This window comes from Littorina saxatilis, linkage group LG1 (assembly GCF_037325665.1).
Source record: "Littorina saxatilis isolate snail1 linkage group LG1, US_GU_Lsax_2.0, whole genome shotgun sequence".
Classification (NCBI taxonomy): Eukaryota; Metazoa; Mollusca; class Gastropoda; order Littorinimorpha; family Littorinidae; genus Littorina; species Littorina saxatilis.
In genome coordinates this window covers 17202445-17226627 of record NC_090245.1, presented here as the reverse complement: position 1 = coordinate 17226627, position 24183 = coordinate 17202445, and the positions used below count along the sequence as shown (strand labels likewise).

Below are 24183 nucleotides of genomic sequence, written 5' to 3'. Positions count from 1 at the left end.
TCCCAGAAAAGTGTGTTATACCTTTACTTGTGATTGTACCCCCCCCCCTCCTCCCCATCCCAATCAAAACAATAAGTTTCAGACACACAAGAATTGAAGCCAGACTGAGCTCTTTTCATAAGCTTGATTTCTGTTTCTGTTTGAATGTCAACGTAATGCTCGCAGTTCAGCTTATGAACATGAATAAGGTCCGGGGCAGAATCAGGCAAGCCTTTCAAGCTTTACGCTTTTTTGTTCATGTTTTCTGTCATACATTTAGTTATTTTGTACATTAAACTTTTTGCTGCTTGTAGGACATCATGCAACTGTGTGTGTGTGTGGTGTATTCATTGATACATGAAGGGCACACTGTAGGTTGTCAATTCAGGTTAATACAGGAAATGCTTTGTATAAACATATTTCCTGGCAGCGAACAGGTTAAAAAAATAAGTTTCGAAATTAATTTTATTGTGTGTTTTTTTTTTCCAGACCTCTTGATGTTCAGGAAGTAGTGTTGGAAACGGACAATTTTGATGAACCATGCCATGGCGCTGGAGCCCTGGAAAGGTTTGTAGATTTGCAGTATGTTATTCGTAAAGGAGTTGAAGCCAGGCAGTTTGCATTTTGTGGTGGGAAATGAGAGTTCGCCTAATGAAGGAGAGCATAACTGTGCGACATCCGGTTATGGGAAATGAGAGAGTTTGCTTAATAAGGGGAGGCAACAGCTTCTGCTTAATTTCGTCTGCTTTCCACTGGAGGCCAAAGTGCTAGTCAGTATAAGTATCCTTCGATACTTTTTAATACTTATGGCACATCACTTTCACTATCCTCACCATGAAGTTGGGCTCTTCAGCCTGACTTACAATTGAAGTCCAGGCACTGGACAATGATACAAAAGTGACTTACAATTGTTATGCGTACCTGAATGCACATTACACTTAAATGTCATTTCAAACTTTTCATTCAGCTGTACTTTTACCACTGTTCCTCTTCTTCTTCTTTATGCATGGGTTGAAACTCCCTGTCTTTTACCGTTTTTACCCAGCCATACGCCGCTTTCGGGGGATACCACTGTTCCTCTTCTTTTCTTTATGCATGGGTTGAAACTCCCTGTCTTTTACCGTTTTTACCCAGCCATACCCCGCTTTCGGGGGATACCTCTGTTCCTCTTCTTCTTCTTTATGCATGGGTTGAAACTCCCTGTCTTTTACCGTTTTTACCCAGCCATACCCCGCTTTCGGGGGATACCTCTGTTCCTCTTCTTCTTCTTTATGCATGGGTTGAAACTCCCTGTCTTTTACCGTTTTTACCCAGCCATACGCCGCTTTCGTGGGATACCACTGTTCCTCTTCTTTTATTTATGCATGGGTCAGACCTGTTTACCCTTACGATTTTGGCGTAATTTATTACGATTTTGTGCAAAAAATACGCCATTCCGCTATCCGTGTCAAGACTACGATTTTCATAAATAAAAAAAATGTAAAAAAAAAATTAAAAAATATTTTTTATTTTTTTTAATCAATTCACATGTTTGGCATTGTTTTTTTCAATGGCAAAATGGGGTGAAAAAGCACAGGACTGACCAGAGATCATGTCTGTCTGATGAGACGCTGGAGAGCCTTATTCTAGTGGTGAAGTCTCGCCCTCACTCATTCGGCAAGCGCAAGTACAGTAGAGAAGGGCTTGATACACTGAAAAAGGCCTACTACGAGCAAAAGAAAAAGAATCAGTGATGCAGGTGCTTTTGATGTGATCTTCTTTGAAATTATGATGACTACAAAAACTGACTGATGTGTTTTGTTTGTGAATGATGGATATAATTATGTGCATGATTGCGTTTCGCAGACACAGTTGTCATGTGCGTTGTAATTGGCGGCGAATGCTGGATGATTACTATTTTTGTGCCAGGATTACTATTTTTGGGGCTGAGCATTACTCCAAAACACTTATGGGGGTAAACAGGTCTGATGGGTTGAAACTCCCTGTCTTTTACCGTTTTTACCCAGCCATACGCCGCTTTCCGGGGATACCACTGTCCTAATTGACACCATTTCCTTCCTCAGCCTTGATGAACTTGAAGCCCGGGCAGACGACCGAGAAAGGGAGTTTGGAAGAAGCCAGCCACGGGCGTATCGTCTGCTGGTGGCAGTCATCTACATGCTAATCTCTCGCTCGGAACTGTTGTGCTATTTCCTGATGATCGTAGACCAGATGATCTACGGCTCCCTGCTGTCGCTGCCTCTCCCCTTCATGGTCTTCTTGTGGGGGATGCTGTCGGTGCCGCGCCCCTCCAAGACTTTCTGGATCACCGTTATCACGTATACCGAGGTGAGAAGTCTGAAACTGATAAAGTGCTGATGTTCCCGAATAAGATTAAAAATTCAAACCAAGAACAGTTAGTTTCAGCTTAGGTCAAGGCACTTGTGAATTTTTCGTTTTGTCTATAATGAAACGTTCTACAAAGTAACCTTTTTCGTTTTGTCTATAATGAAACGTTCCACAAAGTAACCTTTTTCGTTTTGTCTATAATGAAACGTTCCACAAAGTAACCTTTTTCGTTTTGTCTATAATGAAACGTTCCACAAAGTAACCTTTTTCGTTTTTAGGTAATCGAGGTGAGAGTTGGTGTGCTTGAGGCGGAAGCATTAGAGAAACTCAGATTTCAGAAATGATTTGTTAGTGTGACTAGTTGCTGATTCTAACCGCCTGGTGTGGTGTGAATTTCAGGCAGTGGTGGTGACCAAGTACCTGTTCCAGTTCGGTTTCTTCCCTTGGAATGACGGCGTGTTCCAGGAGAGTCCCTTCTACCCTCCCAGGATTCTTGGCATCGAACAGAAGGAAAACTACGCCAACGTTGATATCGCTCTTCTCCTCGCTCTCTTCCTCCATCGATCCATTCTCAAGGTAAAGCAAGAACGATTTTGTCGTCGTCATCATCATCATCATCATCTGTTTAGTTGAGTGATCAGTATTACTTGTATACCATAAGATGATAGAATGGCAGTGGCAGACCTGTGCACATCTACGGTTTCTCCGTAATTTCTCCGATTTTTATATGCAGAATACGGTGCTACGGATTTTTAATTAAAATTCCGAAATTCCGATGTTTTACTCCCCCCCAAAAAAAAGTTTTGTACTTTTTTTCTGGGTAAGGGGTGTCCGCCCCGTGATCGGGAGGTCGTGGGTTCGAACCCCGGCTGGGTCATACCTAAGACTTTAAAATTGGCAATCTAGTGGCTGCTCCGCCTGGCGTCTGGCATTATGGGGTTAGTGCTAGGACTGGTTGGTCCGGTGTCAGAATAATGTGACTGGGTGAGACATGAAGCCTGTGCTGCGACCTCTGTCTTGTGTGTGGCGCACATTAAATGTCAAAGCAGCACCGCCCTGATATGGCCCTTCGTGGTCGGCTGGGACAAACAAACAAACTTTTTTTCTGTTTTAAGATGTTTTGACCAATTAGTTGGCCGTTGCGCTGAAAAGACGTTTTCCGATTTACTGGAAGCGCGCGTGTTATCAGTATTGAGTCTTTGTTCTTAGACTTAGTTCGTCCAGCGTCTGCGTGGCAACTTGTGATTGAAGTGAAACATGGAAAAGAAAACAAGTCGCGTAAGGCGAAATTACTACATTTAGTCAAGCTGTGGAACTCACAGAATGAAACTGAACGCACTGCATTTTTTCACAATGACCGTAGTCCGCCGCTTGTGCTAAACGGAGTGAAACTGATGAGCCTGTTCAGCGCGGTAGTGGTTTCGCTGTGCTGCATAGCACGCTTTTCTGTACCTCTCTTCGTTTTAAATTTCTGAGCGTGTTTTTAATCCAAACATATCATATCTATATGTTTTTGGAATCAGGAACCGACAAGGAATAAGATGAAATTGTTTTTAAATCGATTTTGGAAATTTAATTTTGATCATAATTTTTATATTTTTAATTTTCAGAGCTTGTTTTTAATCCAAATATAACATATTTCTATTTTATATATTTTTGGAATCAGGAAATGATGTAGAATAAGATGAACATAAATTTGGATCGTTTTATATTAAAAAAAAATTATTACAATTTTCAGATTTTTAATGACCAAAGTCATCAATTAATTTTTAAGCCACCAAGCTGAAATGCAATAGCGAAGTCCGGCCTTCGTCGAAGATTGCTTTACAAAAAATTCAATCAATTTGATTGAAAAATGAGGGTGTGACAGTGCCACCTCAACTTTTACAAAAAGCCGGATATGACGTCATCAAAAGTATTTATCGAAAAAAAGAAAAAAAACGTCCGGGGATATCATTCCCAGGAACTCTCATGTCAAATTTCATAAAGATCGGTCCAGTGGTTTGGTCTAAATCGCTCTACACACACACACGCAAAGACAGACATACAGACACACACACCACGACCCTCGTCTCGATTCCCCCCTCTATGTTAAAACATTTAGTCAAAACTTGACTAAATGTAAAAAGAGTGCGAGATTCAGATAGTGAAGAGGAGACACCTGTCACCATTCCCATTCTACTGCGTCATAGTGTTTCAGTTGGTGTGCTTTGTGAGCAGAATTATGTCTTGAACTGTCGTTACAGCTTACAACTGAAACATTTTAAAAACTACTGAAATTTGGTTTGTTTACTACTGATAAGCGTTTTGAGTGTGCACAGGTCTGCAGTGGCTGTTTTTCAGTGATCCTTGATTAGAGTCTCCTTGTATGCTGTTCTGAGGTGCAGCCTGTAGAAGGAATGCAAGGATATCAGCAAAGACCTTCACCCCCTGTTTAGTTGAGTGATCAGCATTGTGCCATGAGATCATAGGGGTGTTTTCTAGTGCTTGATCAGAATCATATCTTGGCTGTTTTGCAGAGGTACGGTCTGTGGTAGGACTGCAAGGGTATCAGCAAAGACCTTCACCCCTTGTTTAGTTGAGTGATCAGCATTGTACCATGAGATCATAGGATGGCAAGGGGTACCATGAGATCATAAGATGGCAAGAGGTGTTTTCTAGTGCTTGATCAGAACGTATCTTGTCTGTTAATTGTTCTGAGGTGCAGCCTGTAGAAGGAATGCAAGGATATCAGCAAAGACCTTCACCCCCTGTTTAGTTGAGTGATCAGCATTGTGCCATGAGATCATAGGATGGCAAGGGGTGTTTTTCAGTGCTTACATGATCAGTCAATCTTATTGTTCTGAGGTGCAGCCTGTAGAAGGAATGCAAGGATATCAGCAAAGACCTTCACCCCCTGTTTAGTTGAGTGATCAGCATTGTGCCATGAGATCATAGGATGGCAATGGGTGTGTTTCAGTGCTTGATCACAATCGTATCTCGTCTGTTAATTGCTCAGAGGTGTGGCCTATAGAAGGAATGCAAGGATATCAGCAAAGACCCTCACCCCCTGTTTAGTTGAGTGATCAGCATTGTACCAAAAGATCATAGGGGTGTTTTCTAGTGCTTGATCAGAATCATATCTTGGCTGTTTTGCAGAGGTACGGTCTGTGGAAGGACTCGAAGGATATCAATGAAGACATGGAGCGGGCCGGTCAGAAAGAGAGAAGTCCACCAACAACACCTCAGCCAATAAGTGATCAGGTCTGTACTTTGGCTGTATTATGCCTTCCACTGTGGGGGTAGGGAGTAGGTGGGTGGGTGTGGGTGTTGGGTGTGGGGTAGAATGGGTGTGAGAATCTGTGGGTGGGTGTGGGTGGTTCTGTGTGTGTCTGTGTGGTTCTGCGTGTGGTTCTGTGTGTGTGTGTGTGTGTGCGCACGCGCAATCCTCATGTGACATCATTCGTATTCTTACACACTGTCTCCGCATGATAGAGTGTGTGTCATATATGGAATAATTGGCTGTGGAAGTTGCACATAGCCAGTGTTGACTCTGATATTGGTGTGTTTCAGCCTGGGCAGGTCATGGAGGTTGCTCGGGCAGATGAATCTGATGTCGTCGACAAACTTCATCCTGAAGAGGAACATGAAGATGGCAGGCTAAAGAAAACGTATGTCCATTAAGTTCTGAGAGGGAGGGAAAGAGAGTTGAGTTTGTGTGTGCATGTGCTGGTTGCGTGTTGATAAAAATTGACAGGTTTGCCTGGGGTTTGCCTGGAGGCATGGAAACTTAGGCAAAATGCTTTGGTTTCTTGTCTGTATTATCCTCTGTGATGTTAGAGGTACTTCTTGACATGCATTGCTAGTGTTATACTTTCTCACCAAATGGTGCTGGTTAGGGAAAAAGAAGGTGTGTGTGTGTGTGCGTGTGTGTGCATGTGCATGCGTGCGTGCTTGCGGCTGGGCAGGCAGGCGTGTGTGTGTGTACATGTGTGTGTGTTGCTCACTTGCTCGTCTGCTTATTCATTTGTTTGTTGTTCATATACCTATTGCAGATTGTGTATGGTGTATTTTTCATAGGTTGAAGACAGGAGTGGCACCGTTTGTCATTTTCTTCAAAAAGATGACAGACAGTGTGTACAACGCCACAGTAGATGTGTATGCTCCCATGTTCTGCTGTGACTTCATTAATTTCTTCATTGTCGTCTTCGGCTACACGGCCTTTGGACCACAGGTGAGAGCACTTGCTACGCTGCTGCGCCAAGCTAAAGATGGCTATGCTTAAACAAATAATCACGAGCATGCAATAGTTCCCTCTTTTTTTGTGAGTCCTACTACTCATATCTGCTTCCCACTCCGTGTAGCTGTCACAAGATGGGTCATAAAACATCGTCTACACTGAAAAGTTGCACTGCAGATACTTTAATGGACCTTTAATGTTCCTGCATTGTCATGCAACTTTATTAAAAATGTCTATTCTTGTACAAGATGACCTAAATGCGGATGTGGGAAATCATTTTAGAAAATGCTACACTTAAACACCATTTGCTACCCTGAGAATTCAAAAAAATTCTAAATTGCTGCAAGAGTTGGCAGGTCTGGACATGAACGAAGATAACAATGGGAGCAGACGGGTGCAGTGGCGTGGTGGTAAGACGTCGGCCTCCTAATCGGGAGGTCGTGAGTTCGAATCCCGGTCGCTGCCGCCTGGTGGGTTAAGAGTGGAGATTTTTCCGATCTCCCAGGTCAACTTATGTGCAGACCTGCTTGTGACTTAACCCCCTTCGTGTGTACACGCAAGCACGAGACCAAGTGCGCACGGAAAAGATCCTGTAATCCATGTCAGAGTTCGGTGGGTTATAGAAACACAAAAATACCCAGCATGCCTCCCCCGAAATCGGCGTATGGCTGCCTGAATGGCGGGGTAAAAAAACGGTCATACACGTAAAAATCCACTCGTGCTAAAAACATGAGTGAACGTGGGAGTCTAAGCCCATGAACGAAGAAGAAGAAGACAATGGGAGCAGAAAATTGTGTTTGTGCTAGCTGTGTGAAGCATTGGGTGTATTAATTTTCTGGATTGAGTTGATTCCTGTGCATATCAAGGTCAGGATTATGAGTGGATGAGCTGACTTCATTTATATAGGTTGAGTTCATTCATGTTTTGATGAATTTGTGAGCGAGTGAGTGAGCGAGCGTGCGTGGGTGCGTGCATGTGTGTTTGACTTGAGACTGTTTTTGTGTGCATTAAATCCTTCATCTCATCACTTTTCTGCTCACATTTTGTATTGTGTTTGTTTATTGTGTTTTACAAAACTGAATCATTATTGCCTTTTACAGCAACAATCTGGGGATGGAGACGTCACAAGCTACATTATGGACAACAGGGTAAGAAGTCTTCATTGGTCTTCAAAAATCGTATTACATCACAGAATCTACTTTTCCTTGTATTGTACACAAGCTAATGTGACAGGGAGACTACTGCGTCACCCTTCACAGCAGATTCTGCAGTTGTCGGCAGTGGAAGAGCGCAAGCTATGAAAAGCTCAACGTTTTTTCTACATCGCTCTCACCTGTGAATTGTAGAGTTCTGTTTGTGATAGGGTCTGGCTGCTGCGGTCCCCTTGCATGTTCTTGGGAACCTTTGCATACCCATAATAGTTTTTATAGGGCTAAGAAATTAGCTCTAAAATTCTCAATCCTGTTTGACTGGGCTTTGCCTCCAAAGGTGATTGTTGTGTTCCGACACTCTATGAGAAAATTAAATGACTAAACCCTAGTGTGAAGAGGCATTAGCAATAACACGTGTATTTGTTCCTTAGAGTTTCCTCTTTATCATGCAGGATATTTTGTTGATGTATACAGTAAAACCCACCTTTTGAGACTTGAAAGGGAGGGTGTCTTAAAATGGAGGTAAATTCACAGATTTTATCAACAAAATATCTGAAAGACTATGGTGTTAAAAGGATGGGGTCCTATAAGGGGGGTTCCACTGTACTTTGAGGTGTTAAAAGGATGGGGTCCTATAAGGGGGGTCCACTGTACTTTGAGGTGTTAAAAGGATGGGGTCCTATAAGGCGGGTTCCACTGTACTTTGAGGTGTTAAAAGGATGGGGTCCTATAAGGGGGGTCCACTGTACTTTGAGGTGTTAAAAGGATGGGGTCCTATAAGGCGGGTTCCACTGTACTTTGAGGTGTAAAAGGATGGGGTCATATAAGGGGGGTCCACTGTACTTTGAGGTGTAAAAGGATGGGGTCCTATAAGGGGGGTCCACTGTACTTTGAGGTGTAAAAGGATGGGGTCCTATAAGGGGGGTCCACTGTACTTTGAGGTGTAAAAGGATGGGGTCCTATAAGGTGGGTTCCACTGTACTTTGAGGTGTAAAAGGATGGGGTCCTATAAGGGGGGTTCACTGTACTTTGAGGTGTAAAAGGAGGGGGTCCTATAAGGGGGGTTCACTGTACTTTGAGGTGTAAAAGGATGGGGTCCTACAAGGGTGTTCCACTGTACTTTGAGGTGTTAAAAGGATGGGGTCCTATAAGGGGGGTTCCACTGTACTTTGAGGTGTTAAAAGGATGGGGTCCTATAAGGTGGGTTCCACTGTACTTTGAGGTGTAAAAGGATGGGGTCCTATAAGGGGGGTCCACTGTACTTTGAGGTGTAAAAGGATGGGGTCCTATAAGGGGGGTCCACTGTACTTTGAGGTGTTAAAAGGATGGGGTCATATAAGGCGGGTTCCACTGTACTTTAAGGTGTTAAAAGGATGGGGTCCTATAAGGGGGGTTCCACTGTACTTTGAGGTATTAAAAGGATGGGGTCCTATAAGGGGGGTTCCACTGTACTTTGAGGTGTTAAAAGGATGGGGTCCTATAAGGCGGGTTCCACTGTACTTTGAGGTGTTAAAAGGATGGGGTCCTATAAGAGGGGTTCCACTGTACTTTGAGGTGTTAAAAGGATGGGGTCCTATAAGGGGGGTCCACTGTACTTTGAGGTGTTAAAAGGATGGGGTCCTATAAGGGGGGTTCCACTGTACTTTGAGGTGTTAAAAGGATGGGGTCCTATAAGGGGGGTTCCACTGTACTTTGAGGTGTTAAAGGATGGGGTCCTATAAGGGGGGTCCACTGTACTTTGAGGTGTAAAAGGATGGGGTCCTATAAGGTGGGTTCCACTGTACTTTGAGGTGTAAAAGGATGGGGTCATATAAGGCGGGTTCCACTGTACTTTGAGGTGTAAAAGGATGGGGTCCTATAAGGGGGTTCCACTGTACTTTGAGGTGTTAAAAGGATGGGGTCCTATAAGGGGGGTCCACTGTACTTTGAGGTGTTAAAAGGATGGGGTCCTATAAGGGGGGTCCACTGTACTTTGAGGTGTAAAAGGATGGGGTCCTATAAGGCGGGTTCCACTGTACTTTGAGGTGTAAAAGGATGGGGTCCTATAAGGGAGGTCCACTGTACTTTGAGGGGAAGATCTCCCAATTTCTTAAATTTATTTTTGTACAGGTTAGGAGTGCATTGATTAGGTCAAGTGAGTGTAAAGTGCACCTGTTTCTTAAGTGACAGATTTTCTTGTCTCGACGCTATCCTGTACAAGTGGTGAGTCACCAGCTTCACGCTATCGTCTGCGTGCAGGTTCCCGTTCCGTTCCTGGTCATGCTGATCGTGCAGTTTGTCCTGATTGTCATTGATCGGGCACTGTTCCTGAGGAAGAACGTGCTGGGCAAGTGCGTCTTCCAGATCCTGCTGGTCATCGTCATTCACATCTGGATGTTCTTTGCGCTGCCCAAAGTCACTGGAACGTAAGTACCGTACTTCCGGGACTATGAGGGGACATTTTTTTTCTTCAACTTTGACTCCTGCACCCTATTGACCGGTAGGGCCTTGTGTTTGACTAAAGAAGAGTATTCAAGTACCCACATCGCTATACATGTCAAAAGAAACATAACAAATCCTCTGTAGTGATATGCACGTTTCTGCTACTATGACTTGAATTCAGTCATTGACCCGAGTTCAATATGCCATTGTCTGTGAATAAGGGCAGCTAGGCAGCCGGTGTCCGCTGAAAATGTCGGTCATTGACCTGGGGTCACAATTTGTTTGTTTGTTTGCTTCACGCCCAGCCGACCACGAAGGGCCATATCAGGGCGGTGCTGCTTTGACATATAACGTGCGCCACACACAAGACAGAAGTCGCAGCACAGGCTTAATGTCTCACCCAGTCACATTATTCTGACACCGGACCAACCAGTCCTAGCACTAACCCCATAATGCCAGACGCCAGGCGGAGCAGCCACTAGATTGCCAATTTTAAAGTCTTGGGTATGACCCGGCCGGGTTTCGAACCCACGACCTCCCGATCACGGGGCGGACGCCTTACCACTAGGCCACCGTGCCGGTATACCTGGGGTCACAAGGCCATTGTCTTCTTAAAAGATGATGTTTGGAAAGAACTTAAGTTTTTATGGGTTATGGAAGAGTTTGTTTGTTTGTTTGTTTGCTTAACGCCCAGCCGACCACGAAGGGCCATATCAGGGCGGTGCTGCTTTGACATATAACGTGCGCCACACACAAGACAGAAGTCGCAGCACAGGCTTAATGTCTCACCCAGTCACATTATTCTGACACCGGACCAACCAGTCCTAGCACTAACCCCATAATGCCAGACGCCAGGCGGAGCACCCACTAGATTGCCAATTTTAAAGTCTTAGGTATGACCCGGCTGGGGGTTCAAACCCATGACCTCCCGCTCACGGTGCGGACGCCTTACCACTAGGCCAACCGTGCCGGTATATGGAAGAGTTGCTTTCCCTTGTTTCTATAGAAATACTGAGACAAGCGTACAATGTCCCTGTAGCTTTCCTCTCTGTTTCTATGGAAATCCAAGGAAAAACAAGAGAAAGCAACTCTTCCACACCCCCTGAAAACCTGACAGAGTTATTTCTGGAATTTATCTTTTGCAAGGAACTGCAGCTTGACGATGTGTGATTTCAGATGTAAGTGCAATGTGTTATTCATTGATATGTGCATGACTGCACTGTAAAAATGTTATGTTATTGTATCTCCCTTGGACTGTACAGCGCTTTGAGCAAGGTTTAACCCTGGATACACGCGCTTTATAAATATTATGCATTATTATTAAGATAAGGATATAAGGACAAGATTTCATATAGTCCTGTGAGGTTACCCTCATTGAAATTTGTATTATTAATATTACTCATATTATTATGTACTCATAATATCTTTCACTGATGTGCCCATTGCAACCGCTTTTTGCAGGAGTTTCTTTGACAACATTCCGGCCCAGCTGTGGTACTTTGTCAAGTGCATCTACTTTGCACTCTCCGCGTACCAGATCCGGTGCGGCTACCCTACTCGCATCCTGGGCAATTTCCTGACCAAGAAGTACAACTACCTCAACCTCTTCCTCTTCAAAGGGTGAGTTAGCATAGTGTTTTTATGTGTGTGTGCAATGAATAGACGAATTTCGAAAATAGGTTTGTAAAGGTTGTGAAAGAGCGAATACCCTTTCCTGTAAAGTGTGTTATAACTTGCCTGTAACACAGGTTCCTGGCTGAATGGAGTTATGTAAAGTGTTTTATAACTTGCCTGTAACACAGGTTCCTGGCTGAATGGAGTTATGTAAAGTGTTTTATAACTTGCCTGTAACACAGGTTCCTGGCTGAATGGAGTTATGTAAAGTGTTTTATAACTTGCCTGTAACACAGGTTCCTGGCTGAATGGAGTTATGTAAAGTGTGTTATAACTTGCCTGTAACACAGGTTCCTGGCTGAATGGAGTTATGTAAAGTGTTTTATTACTTGCCTGTAACACAGGTTCCTGGCTGAATGGAGTTATGTAAAGTGTTTTATAACTTGCCTGTAACACAGGTTCCTGGCTGAATGGAGTTATGTAAAGTGTTTTATTACTTGCCTGTAACACAGGTTCCTGGCTGAATGGAGTTATGTAAAGTGTTTTATTACTTGCCTGTAACACAGGTTCCTGGCTGAATGGAGTTATGTAAAGTGTTTTATTACTTGCCTGTAACACAGGTTCCTGGCTGAATGGAGTTATGTAAAGTGTTTTATAACTTGCCTGTAACACAGGTTCCTGGCTGAATGGAGTTATGTAAAGTGTTTTATAACTTGCCTGTAACACAGGTTCCTGGCTGAATGGAGTTATGTAAAGTGTGTTATAACTTGCCTGTAACACAGGTTCCTGGCTGAATGGAGTTATGTAAAGTGTTTTATAACTTGCCTGTAACACAGGTTCCTGGCTGAATGGAGTTATGTAAAGTGTTTTATAACTTGCCTGTAACACAGGTTCCTGGCTGAATGGAGTTATGTAAAGTGTGTTATAACTTGCCTGTAACACAGGTTCCTGGGTGTACCCTTCCTGCTTGAGTTGCGCGCCCTGATGGACTGGATCTGGACAGACTCCACTCTGGCCATCAGCAGCTGGCTGCAAATGGAGGACATCTACGCAAACATCTTCGTCCTTAAGTGCTGGAGGCATTCAGAAGTGGTCAGTACAAGCTTAACCCAATTTTCCAGTTAATTTCACTGTACCATGTTGTTCATATTGTCTAACTGCTTAGTTTTAGCCGGGTCCACATCCAAAGGGAAAAAAGAGAAAGTGTTCCAGGCATTCACAAGTGGTAAATTCTTTGTTTTGCCAATGTTTCAGTTTCTAGAAATTTCTTTCGGTGGTTACAATTTCTTGTCATCTGTGCCAACATCTTTGTCCTTCAGTGCTGGAGGCATTCAGAAGTTGTCAGTACTTACTTTCATCAATGTTCCAGTTAAAACCATCGAAGGCTTTATTGGTTAAGATTTCTTCGTCTTGTTCTTCTGTGTTTGTTGGTTACAACATACATGCACAGTTTAACGAGTGACCTTTTATGTGTATGACTATTTTCAAGTGTTTGGAGGTGGTGGCACACTGAACTTGGATATGGGCCACGGGAGTGTTAGTGTGCATATTTGATGATCTGGTGATCTGTATGAAAACTGTTTGTTTATTTTATTTCCAGGCGTACCCCACTCCAAGGTCTCAGAAGAAAATGCCAATCATCAAGTATTGCACGGGTGGCCTCCTCCTCTTGCTCATCATCCTGATCATCTGGTTCCCTCTCGTCATCTTCGCTATTTCCCACTCGGTCTTTCACCCCAACCCCCCCTCGGAGGTCACCATCCACCTGCAACTGGGCGCCTACCAGCCGCTCTTCAAGATGACCGTGCAGCAGAACATTCGGCAGATCCAGAACTCTGAGAAAGCCGCTTTGGCGGAGTACTTTGGCAAAGAACGGGTACGCTGGATCTCGAGGGGGTTTTGTCTTTCAGAGGGGACTAGATTAGTGCTTGGTCAGAGAACAGGTACGTTGGATCTCGAGAGGGTTTTGTCTTTCAGAGGGGACTAGATTAGTGCTTGGTCAGAGAATGGGTACGCTGGATCTCGAGGGGGTTTTGTCTTTCAGAGGGGACTAGATTAGTGCTTGGTCAGAGAACAGGTACGCTGGATCTCGAGAGGGTTTTGTCTTTCAGAGGGGACTAGATTAGTGCTTGGTCAGAGAACGGGTACGCTGGATCTCGAGGGGGTTTTGTCTTTCAGAGGGGACTAGATTAGTGCTTGGTCAGAGAACGGGTACGCTGGATCTCGAGGGGGTTTTGTCTTTCAGAGGGGACTAGATTAGTGCTTGGTCAGAGAACGGGTAGGCTGGATCTCGAGGGGGTTTTGTCTTTCAGAGGGGACTAGATTAGTGCTTGGTCAGAGAATGGGTACGCTGGATGTCGAGGGGGTTTTGGAGGGGACTAGATTAGTGCTTGGTCAGAGAACAGGTACGCTGGATCTCGAGGGGGTTTTGTCTTTCAGAGGGGACTAGATTAGTGCTTGGTCAGAGAACGGGTAGGCTGGATCTCGAGGGGGTTTTGTTTTTCAGAGGGGACTAGATTAGTGCTTGGTCAGAGAACGGGTAGGCTGGATCTCGAGGGGGTTTTGTCTTTCAGAGGGGACTAGATTAGTGCTTGGTCAGAGAACGGGTAGGCTGGATCTCGAGGGGGTTTTGTCTTTCAGAGGGGACTAGATTAGTGCTTGGTCAGAGAACGGGTACGCTGGATCTCGAGGGGGTTTTGTCATTCAGAGGGGACTAGATTAGTGCTTGGTCAGAGAACGGGTACGCTGGATCTCGAGGGGGTTTTGTCTTTCAGAGGGGACTAGATTAGTGCTTGGTCAGAGAACGGGTACGCTGGATCTCGAGGGGGTTTTGTCTTTCAGAGGGGACTAGATTAGTGCTTGGTCATAGAACGAACGGGTAGGCTAGAAGACTGTTCATCTTTCAAAAGGGATATGTCTTTCAGAGAACGGGTAAACTGGAAAACTGTTAGTTTTTCCAAGGAGCTGTGGCTTTTAGAGGGGGCTAGTTTCTTTCTTCTTCATGTAGTGCGTTTTGTTCGTGCGTTCGCATTTGTTGATTTTAAAATCCCACATGCATTTAGTTTATGATATGAAAGACTTTTAAAAGACTGATTAAGATATTACAGACAGACAGGCAGGCACACGGTGGGACAGTGACAAACTTTGTGTTTTGCAATTTTCTTATCTGGTTGCCACTGTTCTGATGTTGCACATTATCTTCTGTTTTTCACACGCACAGAACGCCATCTCATTCCTGAACCGGTTTGAACTGTCGGACATATCAGTGGTGAGTTTTAGCGGAGAGTCGACTGCTATTTGGGGGATCAGCGAACCTGCTCAGAAGGAACTGATCAGGGCATTACAAGAGAGCAAGAATAAAACCAACCAGCAAAGAATCAAACTTGAGTTCTCCATGACCATAGTAAGGTGAGTTTCAACGTGCATTAAAAGTGGCTTTGGTAACAATGCTTGCAAATGAACTTCTGTTATTTGTATTCCGAGCATTGTTAGATTCATACTTATGTTTGGTTTGAGCAATACAGTGGAACCCCCCATTTACGACTTTGGAAAAACCTTGAAAATAAGGTTTTATAAAAAGGGGGGGTCTTAAAATGGGGGTTTGAATTTTTGGGGCGGTCATGAACTTGGTTGCAGTGTACGTACTGTCATGTTTACACACAAACACACAGTTGCAGTTTACTGTCATATCAACACACACACACACACACACACACACACACACACACACACACACACACACACACACACACACACACACACACACACACACACACACACACACACACACACACACAACCAAACACATTACAGCAGAACAACTTTATCTCAAATTTCAAAGAAAATTTATTAATGGCGTAATGCTCGCTCCCCGCTGAGTGAAGCACATTTGACATTGTGGCGCGTTATTACCAACCAGTGAAATCTGAATGTCCTAACTCGATGGAAAGCATAACGACTTTTCTCACGAATCATCTTTCCGCTCACAGGAATGTTTCTTCGCCTTGCATCGCTAAACTAGTCCCATACACAATCGTTGATGTTTTCGTACAGGCACCTCTCTTTGCGTGCTTTTGCTTTACTATCCTTCTTGGCATTTCGATAACACCGAGTCCTTATCCTTGACGATACACAGGATTTGCGTCTTCCTGACTCCTAAGGAAGTCGCCGCGGATTGCCATTTCGCTCGATGACTTTAGCTCTCTACTCAAGAATCAGCGCTTTTCTCTTTCTTTCGTGAATCTTTTGTTTGTCAACAAGTCGTCAGAAAACTGACGAGATAGCATACAGAGGAAAACCGGATGTACTAGGATCTCACGCGCGCAAGATTTCATGTTTTTTTCCGTCTTGTGATTGTTCGAAGAGCGAGAGTCGCCATGTTGTGTTTTCGTCTGCTCGAAAAGTGCGCGAAAGTCGTAAATCCCAAAAAGCTCAGTCGTAAGTCGCGTTTTGGGGTGAGTCGCCCACTGGGGGTTCATTATATAGTAAAATGCATCTGGTTGAAAACGACGTTAAACACCAAATAAAGAAAGAAAGAAAATGCATCTGTGGTGTCAAAATCGGTCGTAGTCGGTTGGGAGGAGTTTTACTGTATATATTACTCATGTACACACACATAACATCATCCCATCTCCCCCCTTTCCCCGTCGCGATATAACCTTGAATGGTTGAAAACGACGTTAAACACCAAATAAAGAAAGAAAAAAACATAACATCAAGGGGCGGGGACGTAGCCCAGTTGGTAGCACGCTGGCTTTGTAGCCAGTTGGTCGCTATCAGCGTGGGTTCGATCCCCACGTTCGGCGAGAGATTTATTTCTCGGAGTCAACTTTGTGCAGACTCTCTTCGGTGTCCGAACACCCCCGTGTGCACACATGCGCGCGAAAAAGATCCCAAGTTCACAGCGAAAGTCTCAGGGCTTGGAAAACACGAAGACACACATGCATCATCTCTCGTCTCTGATTATCATGATCGTATTTTTGATACTTTGACGAGACAAACCCAATGCTGGTGTGTCGAAGAAGACAGCCAGAGCGGGCTTGTTGGAATCAAAGTATCACACCATATCTTCAACGTATTACCAATACCTGTCCCAATATAGACCAGTTGGTCTAAGAGGACGTTAAACCCTATTAGTCAGTCAGACATAACATCACAACAAAATACTTACAAAGGAGCCCACAACAAGCAGAAAACTTAAAATAATTGCTCGTATAATCTCTCAACGTTTCATGGTTGAATATGATTTAAAACAAATGTGATTTAAAGGTGGTCGTCTACATTTTTGCTTTTTTTCCAATAATCTTATGGTTAGATTTCGATTAAAAATTATGTCATATGATGAATGAACCATGGGGAAAAAAGTTATAGAAAAAAAAATATATGTAAAAAAAGATTTTATTTTTGGGTAGCGTGACTCACGCTTCCAATATTTTGTTTTCTGTTTGCTGAGAACATGTGCTTTGCCTAAAAATACTGACCAATCAAATTCGTGTCACTATGCTTATAGCCACACCCAAACAAGTGCAGCAACAGTTTGACACTGGAGCGCTGTCCACGCTTTTTTTAAACGCACGAAATGCACGGGATTTGAGAGGAGTTTTGCGCTTGGCATTTTCCAAATAAGGATATCCTACTATGAGTACTACGCTGGAATACTACAATGAATTTTCAAACGGCTACACTGGCTTCGTCTTTCCTGATCAAAAGGGGGTGTATTGTTGATATTTGTAGATTAAATTACATATCTTACCCAACTCACATATAGCAATTAACCCTAGTTCAGTGCCGGTAACGCTGTACGCATCCCCTTGGTAACCAAGGGAAGCCCCTCTAAAAAAAGAGTGACCAATCCCATAAGGCCATATTAATACATACTTCCGACTTCCGTATGCGCGCGCATACGCCTCCATATGCATCATTTCCATACTCAGCGAGCAGTGAGACTGGTCGCGTTTTTGTACGCTCTGGCTGTGTTCAGCCTTTTGACACTTCGTCTGCGGACTTGGTCATTTACCTCTTGGTTTCTTCTAGCTTGTCTTCGCTTCTCTACATATTGAGGTGAGGTCGTTCTTGTTTTTTGTTTGTGTTTGTGGGCGTTTTGACCTGTAATTTGAACTTGTGAAAATTTTCTTGTTTACAAAATTTTTCGTGAGTTGTTTTGGTCATGGCGGATAGCGCCAAGAAGCGGCACTCGTCTAAGCAAGTAGCTGCTGAGTCTTCGCCTTCTAAGAAAACGCCTAGGAAAGCTTATGCTCCCGGCCAGGCACATGTTTCGGTTCTGGAACCGTCGTTGCAAAAGATTACCGATGTTTTGATTGACATGCCTACTTCGGCGAATGTGACTGATAAAACTTTAGACAAGTTGTCTCGTGCTGATAAGCCCACTGATAAAACTTTAGACAAGTTGTCTCGTGCTGATAAGCCCGCTAAGGCGGCTTCGGTGTCTGTGATTCCCGGCCTTGCGTCTGTGGACGTGGCGTCTCTGTTACTTTCTTTAAGCTCACAGGTCTCGTCTTTGGCGGAGGAGGTGGCGTCCACGCGGGCGGAGTTCCGGTCTCTGCCTGCGGGTGTGGCTGGTGTGTCGTCTCTGGCCGACGTTCGCCCTTTGCCTTCGGCCACTGTTACTCGGGCTGAGGTTCATGCGTCTCAGGATGGGACCAGGCCTACTCTGGTGGCGTGCGGCCCGGCTGCTGGTGGTTCTCGCCACATTAAAGGTATGTCTTCTACCCAAGTATCCGGGTTCTCCGGAGAAAGGGTAGAGCGTTTCCAAGAGAAAGTAACTCCGGGCTCTGGCTTTGTGGGTGAAAGTTCTGAAGCTGAGGCTGGCTCTGACTGCATTGGCAGCAGGTCGGTGGCGGTCAAGAACCTTGGAGAGCGAACGGAAGATTTGTCGCAACCAACCGCTTCTTTAGATTGTGGTACGGGTGCGCGTCTTTCGCTTCCGCCCTGGGGGCAGGAAGGGGGCAGTGTGGCTGGCTCTTTGTTTGACTATGGCAGTCAAGCAGGGGGCCAGCTGACGGATGGCATGGTTTTGCCGGACGGCTGTTCTGAAGACGGTGCTTCCGCAGCAGTCGAAGGTACCGAATTCAAGATTCCGTTTAGGCTTTCTGATGCAGTGGCATCTGCGGCTGAGACGGCTTCAAGATATTTTGAAGAGGGGGTGGTGGAATCTAAGTCTTTTGTGGTTCCTCCTCCCTCTGCACTTGGAGACTTTCGCAGTGCGAAAGAGAAGAAATGTTCTTTCAAGTTTCTCGAATCGCCCGCTGTTGCGTATGAGATGTCGAAAGTTTTGAAGAAGAATTCTCAGTCGCATAGTCAGGTGGCCCCGATGCCTTTGTTGGTTCAACATGGGGATGCACCTGATTCGGCCACGTCGTGGCTGGCTCAGACAGGTCAAGTGGTGCCTGGTGCAGCGGCTCTCCGCAATTTCAGGCTGGGGCCGCAGCCTGTTGACTTGGTGGAGTCTTTTGCTCTTCCTAGAGCGGCTCTGCCTGTTACGCCGGATCTGGCGTCTCTCAGGGAAGACGGTTATAGCAAAGACAGGCCTGTGCCCTACGCGGAGGGCTCTCTGTTGGCGCTAGAGGAGACAGGGAGATCTCTGTTAGAATTGGCCTCGGTCTCTGAGTCACTGCAACGTTCTTTGTCAAGGTCGATTGCGTCAAGTCTTGAGCCTTTTGAGTTTCGTTATGACGCTTCTGCTGAAGACGTTACAACGCTGTTGGCTACCTTAGCCAGGGTCTCTCGTGAGCAAATGGGGCTTTCAGCCAAGCTGTACACTCATGCGATTCTTTCGCGCAGAGCTGCCTTTCTGAGTGGCTCAAAGATCAGGGACAAGGGAACTATCGATAGTCTGAGGTTCTCCCCCTTTGAGGACGGCTCACTGATAAGTCGTTCGTCTCTTGATGCGTTGCAAAAAGAGACCCAGGACGCTAGGGATTTGGCGATTGCCAGGATCGCCCATCAGGGCTTTCAAAAACCACAGAGTAAGCCTCAGCAGCAGAACAAGGCTCAGCCTTCGTTCTCGGGCGGTGGCAAGAGTCAGAACCAGAACTCCTCTTCTCGAGGCAGGGGGCGTGGCGCCCCTTATCAGAAGAGGGGTTCGTTTGGTGGTTCTAGGGGGTCGGGGCGTAAGCCTCACCCCCAATGATGTCTTCCCGAGCAGATCGCCCCGTTAGCCCCCACCTTGGTGGTGGCGGGCGGCCCCTCCAGGGCCATCGCTGCCTGGATTCGTTTGGTGTCCAGCCAGTGGATTTTGGGGGTGATCAGTTCGGGATTTCGTCTTCTCTGGGCAGACGGGAAGGCACCGCTGTCCAGGATACCGCCGCCTTTTGTGTTTCCGCGAGACGCGGAGGCCAAAGCAGCTATTCAGGGAGAGGTCGCTGCACTCCTTTCAAAAGGCGCGATCGAGGAGGTGATCGATCACAGGTCCCCAGGCTTTTACGGCAGGTTGTTTGTAGTACCCAAAGCCTCGGGTGCGTGGAGGCCTGTTCTGGATTTGTCGCCATTGAACAGGTTCCTGCGTGTCGTGAAGTTCACGATGGAAACGCCTGCCTCAGTGAGAGAAGCCCTTCGGCCGGGGGACTGGGTCACGTCTATAGACCTGACCGACGCTTATTTTCACGTGCTGATGCATGTGGCAGACAGAAAATGGCTTCGTTTCCGCTGGGGAGAGAGGATCTTTCAGTTTCGGGCGCTCCCGTTCGGTCTGTCTCTCTCCCCTTGGATTTTCACGATGGTCGTGCGTCAGCTCTGTGCCCTCGTGAGGCAGGAGGGTGTGCGTCTGAGAGCCTACTTGGACGACTGGTTGATTCTGCATCAAGACCAGGTCCTTTGCAATACGCACACTCAGAGGGTGCTCAGTCTAGCGGTTCAGCTCGGCTTCACAGCCAACCTAGTGAAGTCGGAGCTGGTGCCCTCCCAGCAGTTCACGTACCTGGGGATGGAGTTCGATACACTGAACTGGTCAGTCCGTCCTGCTCGAAAGAGGGTGGACAAGTTGCAGGAGGCTATCCGTGTTCTTTACGGAAAGAATCTGTCTACGGCTCGGGAGTTGACTTCCCTTTTAGGGCAGATGGAATCCATGGCCACTGTTGTCCCTCTGGGAAGAGTCCACAAGAGGCCCTTTCAAGCAGCGCTCCAAGCGCAGTGGGACCAAGCGACTCAAGGCTGGAATTGCTTGATCGAGTTGGGTGCTTGGTTCGGTCGTACAACGAGCATATGGCTTCTCCCCTGGGTGTCACAGGGTGTCCCTATTGTTCTCCCTGCACCGGAGAACAATCTTTTCACGGACGCCTCGCTTTCGGGCTGGGGGGCTCATTTGGCAGACCAGACTGCTTCAGGGGTGTGGGACGCCAGTCAGGTCTCTCTGCACATAAATGTTCTGGAGCTGGAGGCTGTGGCACTCGGCCTGCGTTCGTTTCTGCCTCTGCTGGCAAACAGTCATGTTCTGGTACACACGGACAACACGACGGTAGCGGCTTACATAAATCGCCAGGGGGGCTCGCGCTCTCAGGTTCTGTCGAACAGCGCGTGTCGGTTACTGGTCTGGTGCAGCACTCACAACATTCGGCTGTCAGCTGTTTACCTGAGGGGCTCTCTCAATGTCCTGGCCGACTCCCTCAGCAGGGGGAGCAAGGTCCTGCACTCAGAATGGACTCTCTCCCATCAGGCTCTGGATCGTCTTTGGGTGCAGGTTCACAAGCCTCCCATCGATCTGTTCGCAACGAGATTCTCGGCTCGTCTCCCCTTGTTTGTCTCTCCGTTTCCGGACCCTCTAGCTTGGGCCGTGAATGCGCTGGATCTGGATTGGTCGGGTCTGCAGGCTTATGCCTTTCCTCCGTTTTGCCTGCTAGGCAAGGTGGTGCGGAAAGCAGACATAGAAAAGCCAGCGTTGGTTCTGGTGGCCCCGCGGTGGCCCAGTCAACATTGGTATCCAGATCTGGTGCGCATGGCGGTTCGTCCACCCATTTCTCTAGGCGTTCGAAAGGGCGACCTGGTTCAACCCAGGTCGGGCATTCCGCACGGGGACCCGCAGGCGTTGCAGCTTCACGGCTGGGTGCTATCAGAGGCTCTCTGCTCCGGGCGGGTGCCTCAGAGTCAACTCTGAATTTGGTACAGCAAGCGCATAGAGATTCGACGAAGTCGGTCTATTCCTCGCACTGGTCTGCGTGGACAAAATGGTGCGCTGAAAATGGTGTTAGCCCTCTCTCTCCCAGGTCAATGCAAGTTGCCAATCATTTATCTTGGTTGGCAGGGAGGGGGGGGTCGCCTTCTTCCTTGCGTGTGAGGCGTTCTGCTATATCTTCAACGCTTAGACAGCTGGGACGCAAAATTGATTTAAGTGGCGCGATCGCGAGTGTGCTAAAGGGCGCTTCCCTTCTTTCAGCTCGGTCCAAAACGCAGCTCCCGGCGTGGGATCTGTTTTTAGTTTTACGTTTTTTGGCATCGGACGATTTTGAGCCCCTGCACTTAGCTAGTCTAGCTAAGCTTACGAGGAAAACTTTGTTTCTTGTTTTGCTCGCCACAGCTCGTCGTGGCAGTGAGGTGCACGCTTTGTCGGGTTTGGCGCGTGATATTTCTTTAGAGAAGGATGGTTCTTTTTCGTTGAAGTTTAGGCCGGATTTTTTAGCAAAGAATCAAAAGCCCGGTCATGCTTCCCCGGTTATTCATATTCCCCCCTTGAGCGCTGTGCTGGCTCCAGGAGATCCTGATGCTCTTAACTGTCCGGTTCGTGCCCTCAGCAGTTACTTGTCTAGAACGTCTCCTCTTCGCTCGGAAACTCAAAAGCTTCTTTTCATTTCACTCAATACTGTCAGAAGTAAAGACATTTCTAAAGTTACCCTGACCAGATGGGTGTCGATGACAATCAGGCAGGCTTATATGTGGTGGCAGACCCAGTCGGGGGATGCTAGAGCCATTCTGCCTCTTACCTCTGCCAGAACACATGAGGCTAGGGCATGGTCGTCGTCCTTGGCTGTGCTCCGCTCAGGACGCCTCTCGGAGGTTCTTGCGGTGGCATATTGGAGATCAGAGGACATCTTCATTAACCACTACTTGAGGGATGTTGCCTCTTGTCGTCAGGACGGCTCGTCTGCCTTGCCGTCTCTGGTGGCTGCTGGGCAGGTTCTTCGTACTTGAGAGGGTGAGTACCCGCCACCTATAGTAGCAATCTGCTATATGTGAGTTGGGTAAGATATGTAATTTAATTAAAAATTTTAGTAGTAAATTTTCATTTGATTAATATACTTACCCAACTCACATCGTTTATTCCCTCCCGCCTCCCCGCTGTGGGTTGTGGGTTTCTAAAAAAGGGTGTGAGTTGGGCTTCGTTTGGAATGATGCATATGGAGGCGTATGCGCGCGCATACGGAAGTCGGAAGTATGTATTAATATGGCCTTATGGGATTGGTCACTCTTTTTTTAGAGGGGCTTCCCTTGGTTACCAAGGGGATGCGTACAGCGTTACCGGCACTGAACTAGGGTTAATTGCTATATGTGAGTTGGGTAAGTATATTAATCAAATGAAAATTTACTACTAAAATTTTTAATAATAAACTCTGCATTTTAATGGTCAAATGGTGATTTCGGTATACAAATGTAGACAAGGACCATTAAAAAGTTCTTAAAATACTAGCATATCAATATCATTGAAAGTCAAGAAGACCCAGAAGAAGGAAAAGGCGAGACCAAAAAATGAATAGGAAAATAAACAAAATTAACAGGCAATATCGAACCATTTCATAGTGTGTGAATATTATATTATAGAACTTACATATCAGTAACTGAGGGCCCCAAAGGGGGGGTATCATCACGATCACGGGAAGGGACATTTTAGCTTTCATGATCACAGTTACCGTGATTTTTGTTTTCACGATCACAAACACCTTGACGAATAGAGGATCATAGAGTGATACAGCTGTGAAAAATGTACGTTGAAAATAAAATGCTTTGCAATAATGCCCATCACGTCACGATCACGAAAACAAATGACGATCACGATCACGAGACTTGATTTTTTTGTCATCACGGATCACGGGCAAAGTCCCATCACGATCACAGAAATTGAAATTTCGGCAATCACGGTCACAGAAAGGTCAAAAAACGCCAATCACGATCTCGATTTTAAACCCTTTGGGGCCCTCGTAACTGGGTGGTCCCCAAGTATTAACAAAAAATATACTGTATCAAACTTGAAGTGTCCAAAAGTGACAAAAATTCACAATAAAACTTTTCACAACTTAAAAGATATCATTATTTTCCAATACGGAAATGTAGTCTCCACAAACACATTCAGGGCTGTCTAATAAGTTGTGATTGAACATTTCATATCTTGAATGGCTCATTTTGAGTCTCAACCTGCAATGCAATACAATACTTCTGCACTGTTATGTGCATGTTGCACTTTGAAGGTCTGGTTTTCAGCAGAAAAGAGAGAAGACAGAAAGAGAGAAAAAAGAAATACATGTACAG

At 45.8% G+C, this 24183-nt stretch overlaps 1 protein-coding gene across 3 annotated transcripts in view; it reads left to right on the top strand.

Annotated features, from left to right (window-relative positions):
- The window catches only part of LOC138963088 (piezo-type mechanosensitive ion channel component 2-like), a 185969-nt gene that overhangs the window by 143060 nt on the left and 18726 nt on the right, over window positions 1–24183 (top strand). For all 3 annotated transcript variants that reach the window (XM_070335119.1, XM_070335110.1, XM_070335101.1), the window contains 12 exons: window positions 469–546; window positions 2043–2307; window positions 2707–2883; window positions 5446–5550; window positions 5860–5957; window positions 6367–6520; window positions 7627–7674; window positions 9916–10082; window positions 11560–11718; window positions 12657–12804; window positions 13313–13588; window positions 14933–15120. In XM_070335119.1, coding sequence (XP_070191220.1) covers window positions 469–546; window positions 2043–2307; window positions 2707–2883; window positions 5446–5550; window positions 5860–5957; window positions 6367–6520; window positions 7627–7674; window positions 9916–10082; window positions 11560–11718; window positions 12657–12804; window positions 13313–13588; window positions 14933–15120 — 1863 coding nt within the window. The remainder of the gene's footprint in view (window positions 1–468; window positions 547–2042; window positions 2308–2706; window positions 2884–5445; window positions 5551–5859; window positions 5958–6366; window positions 6521–7626; window positions 7675–9915; window positions 10083–11559; window positions 11719–12656; window positions 12805–13312; window positions 13589–14932; window positions 15121–24183) is intronic.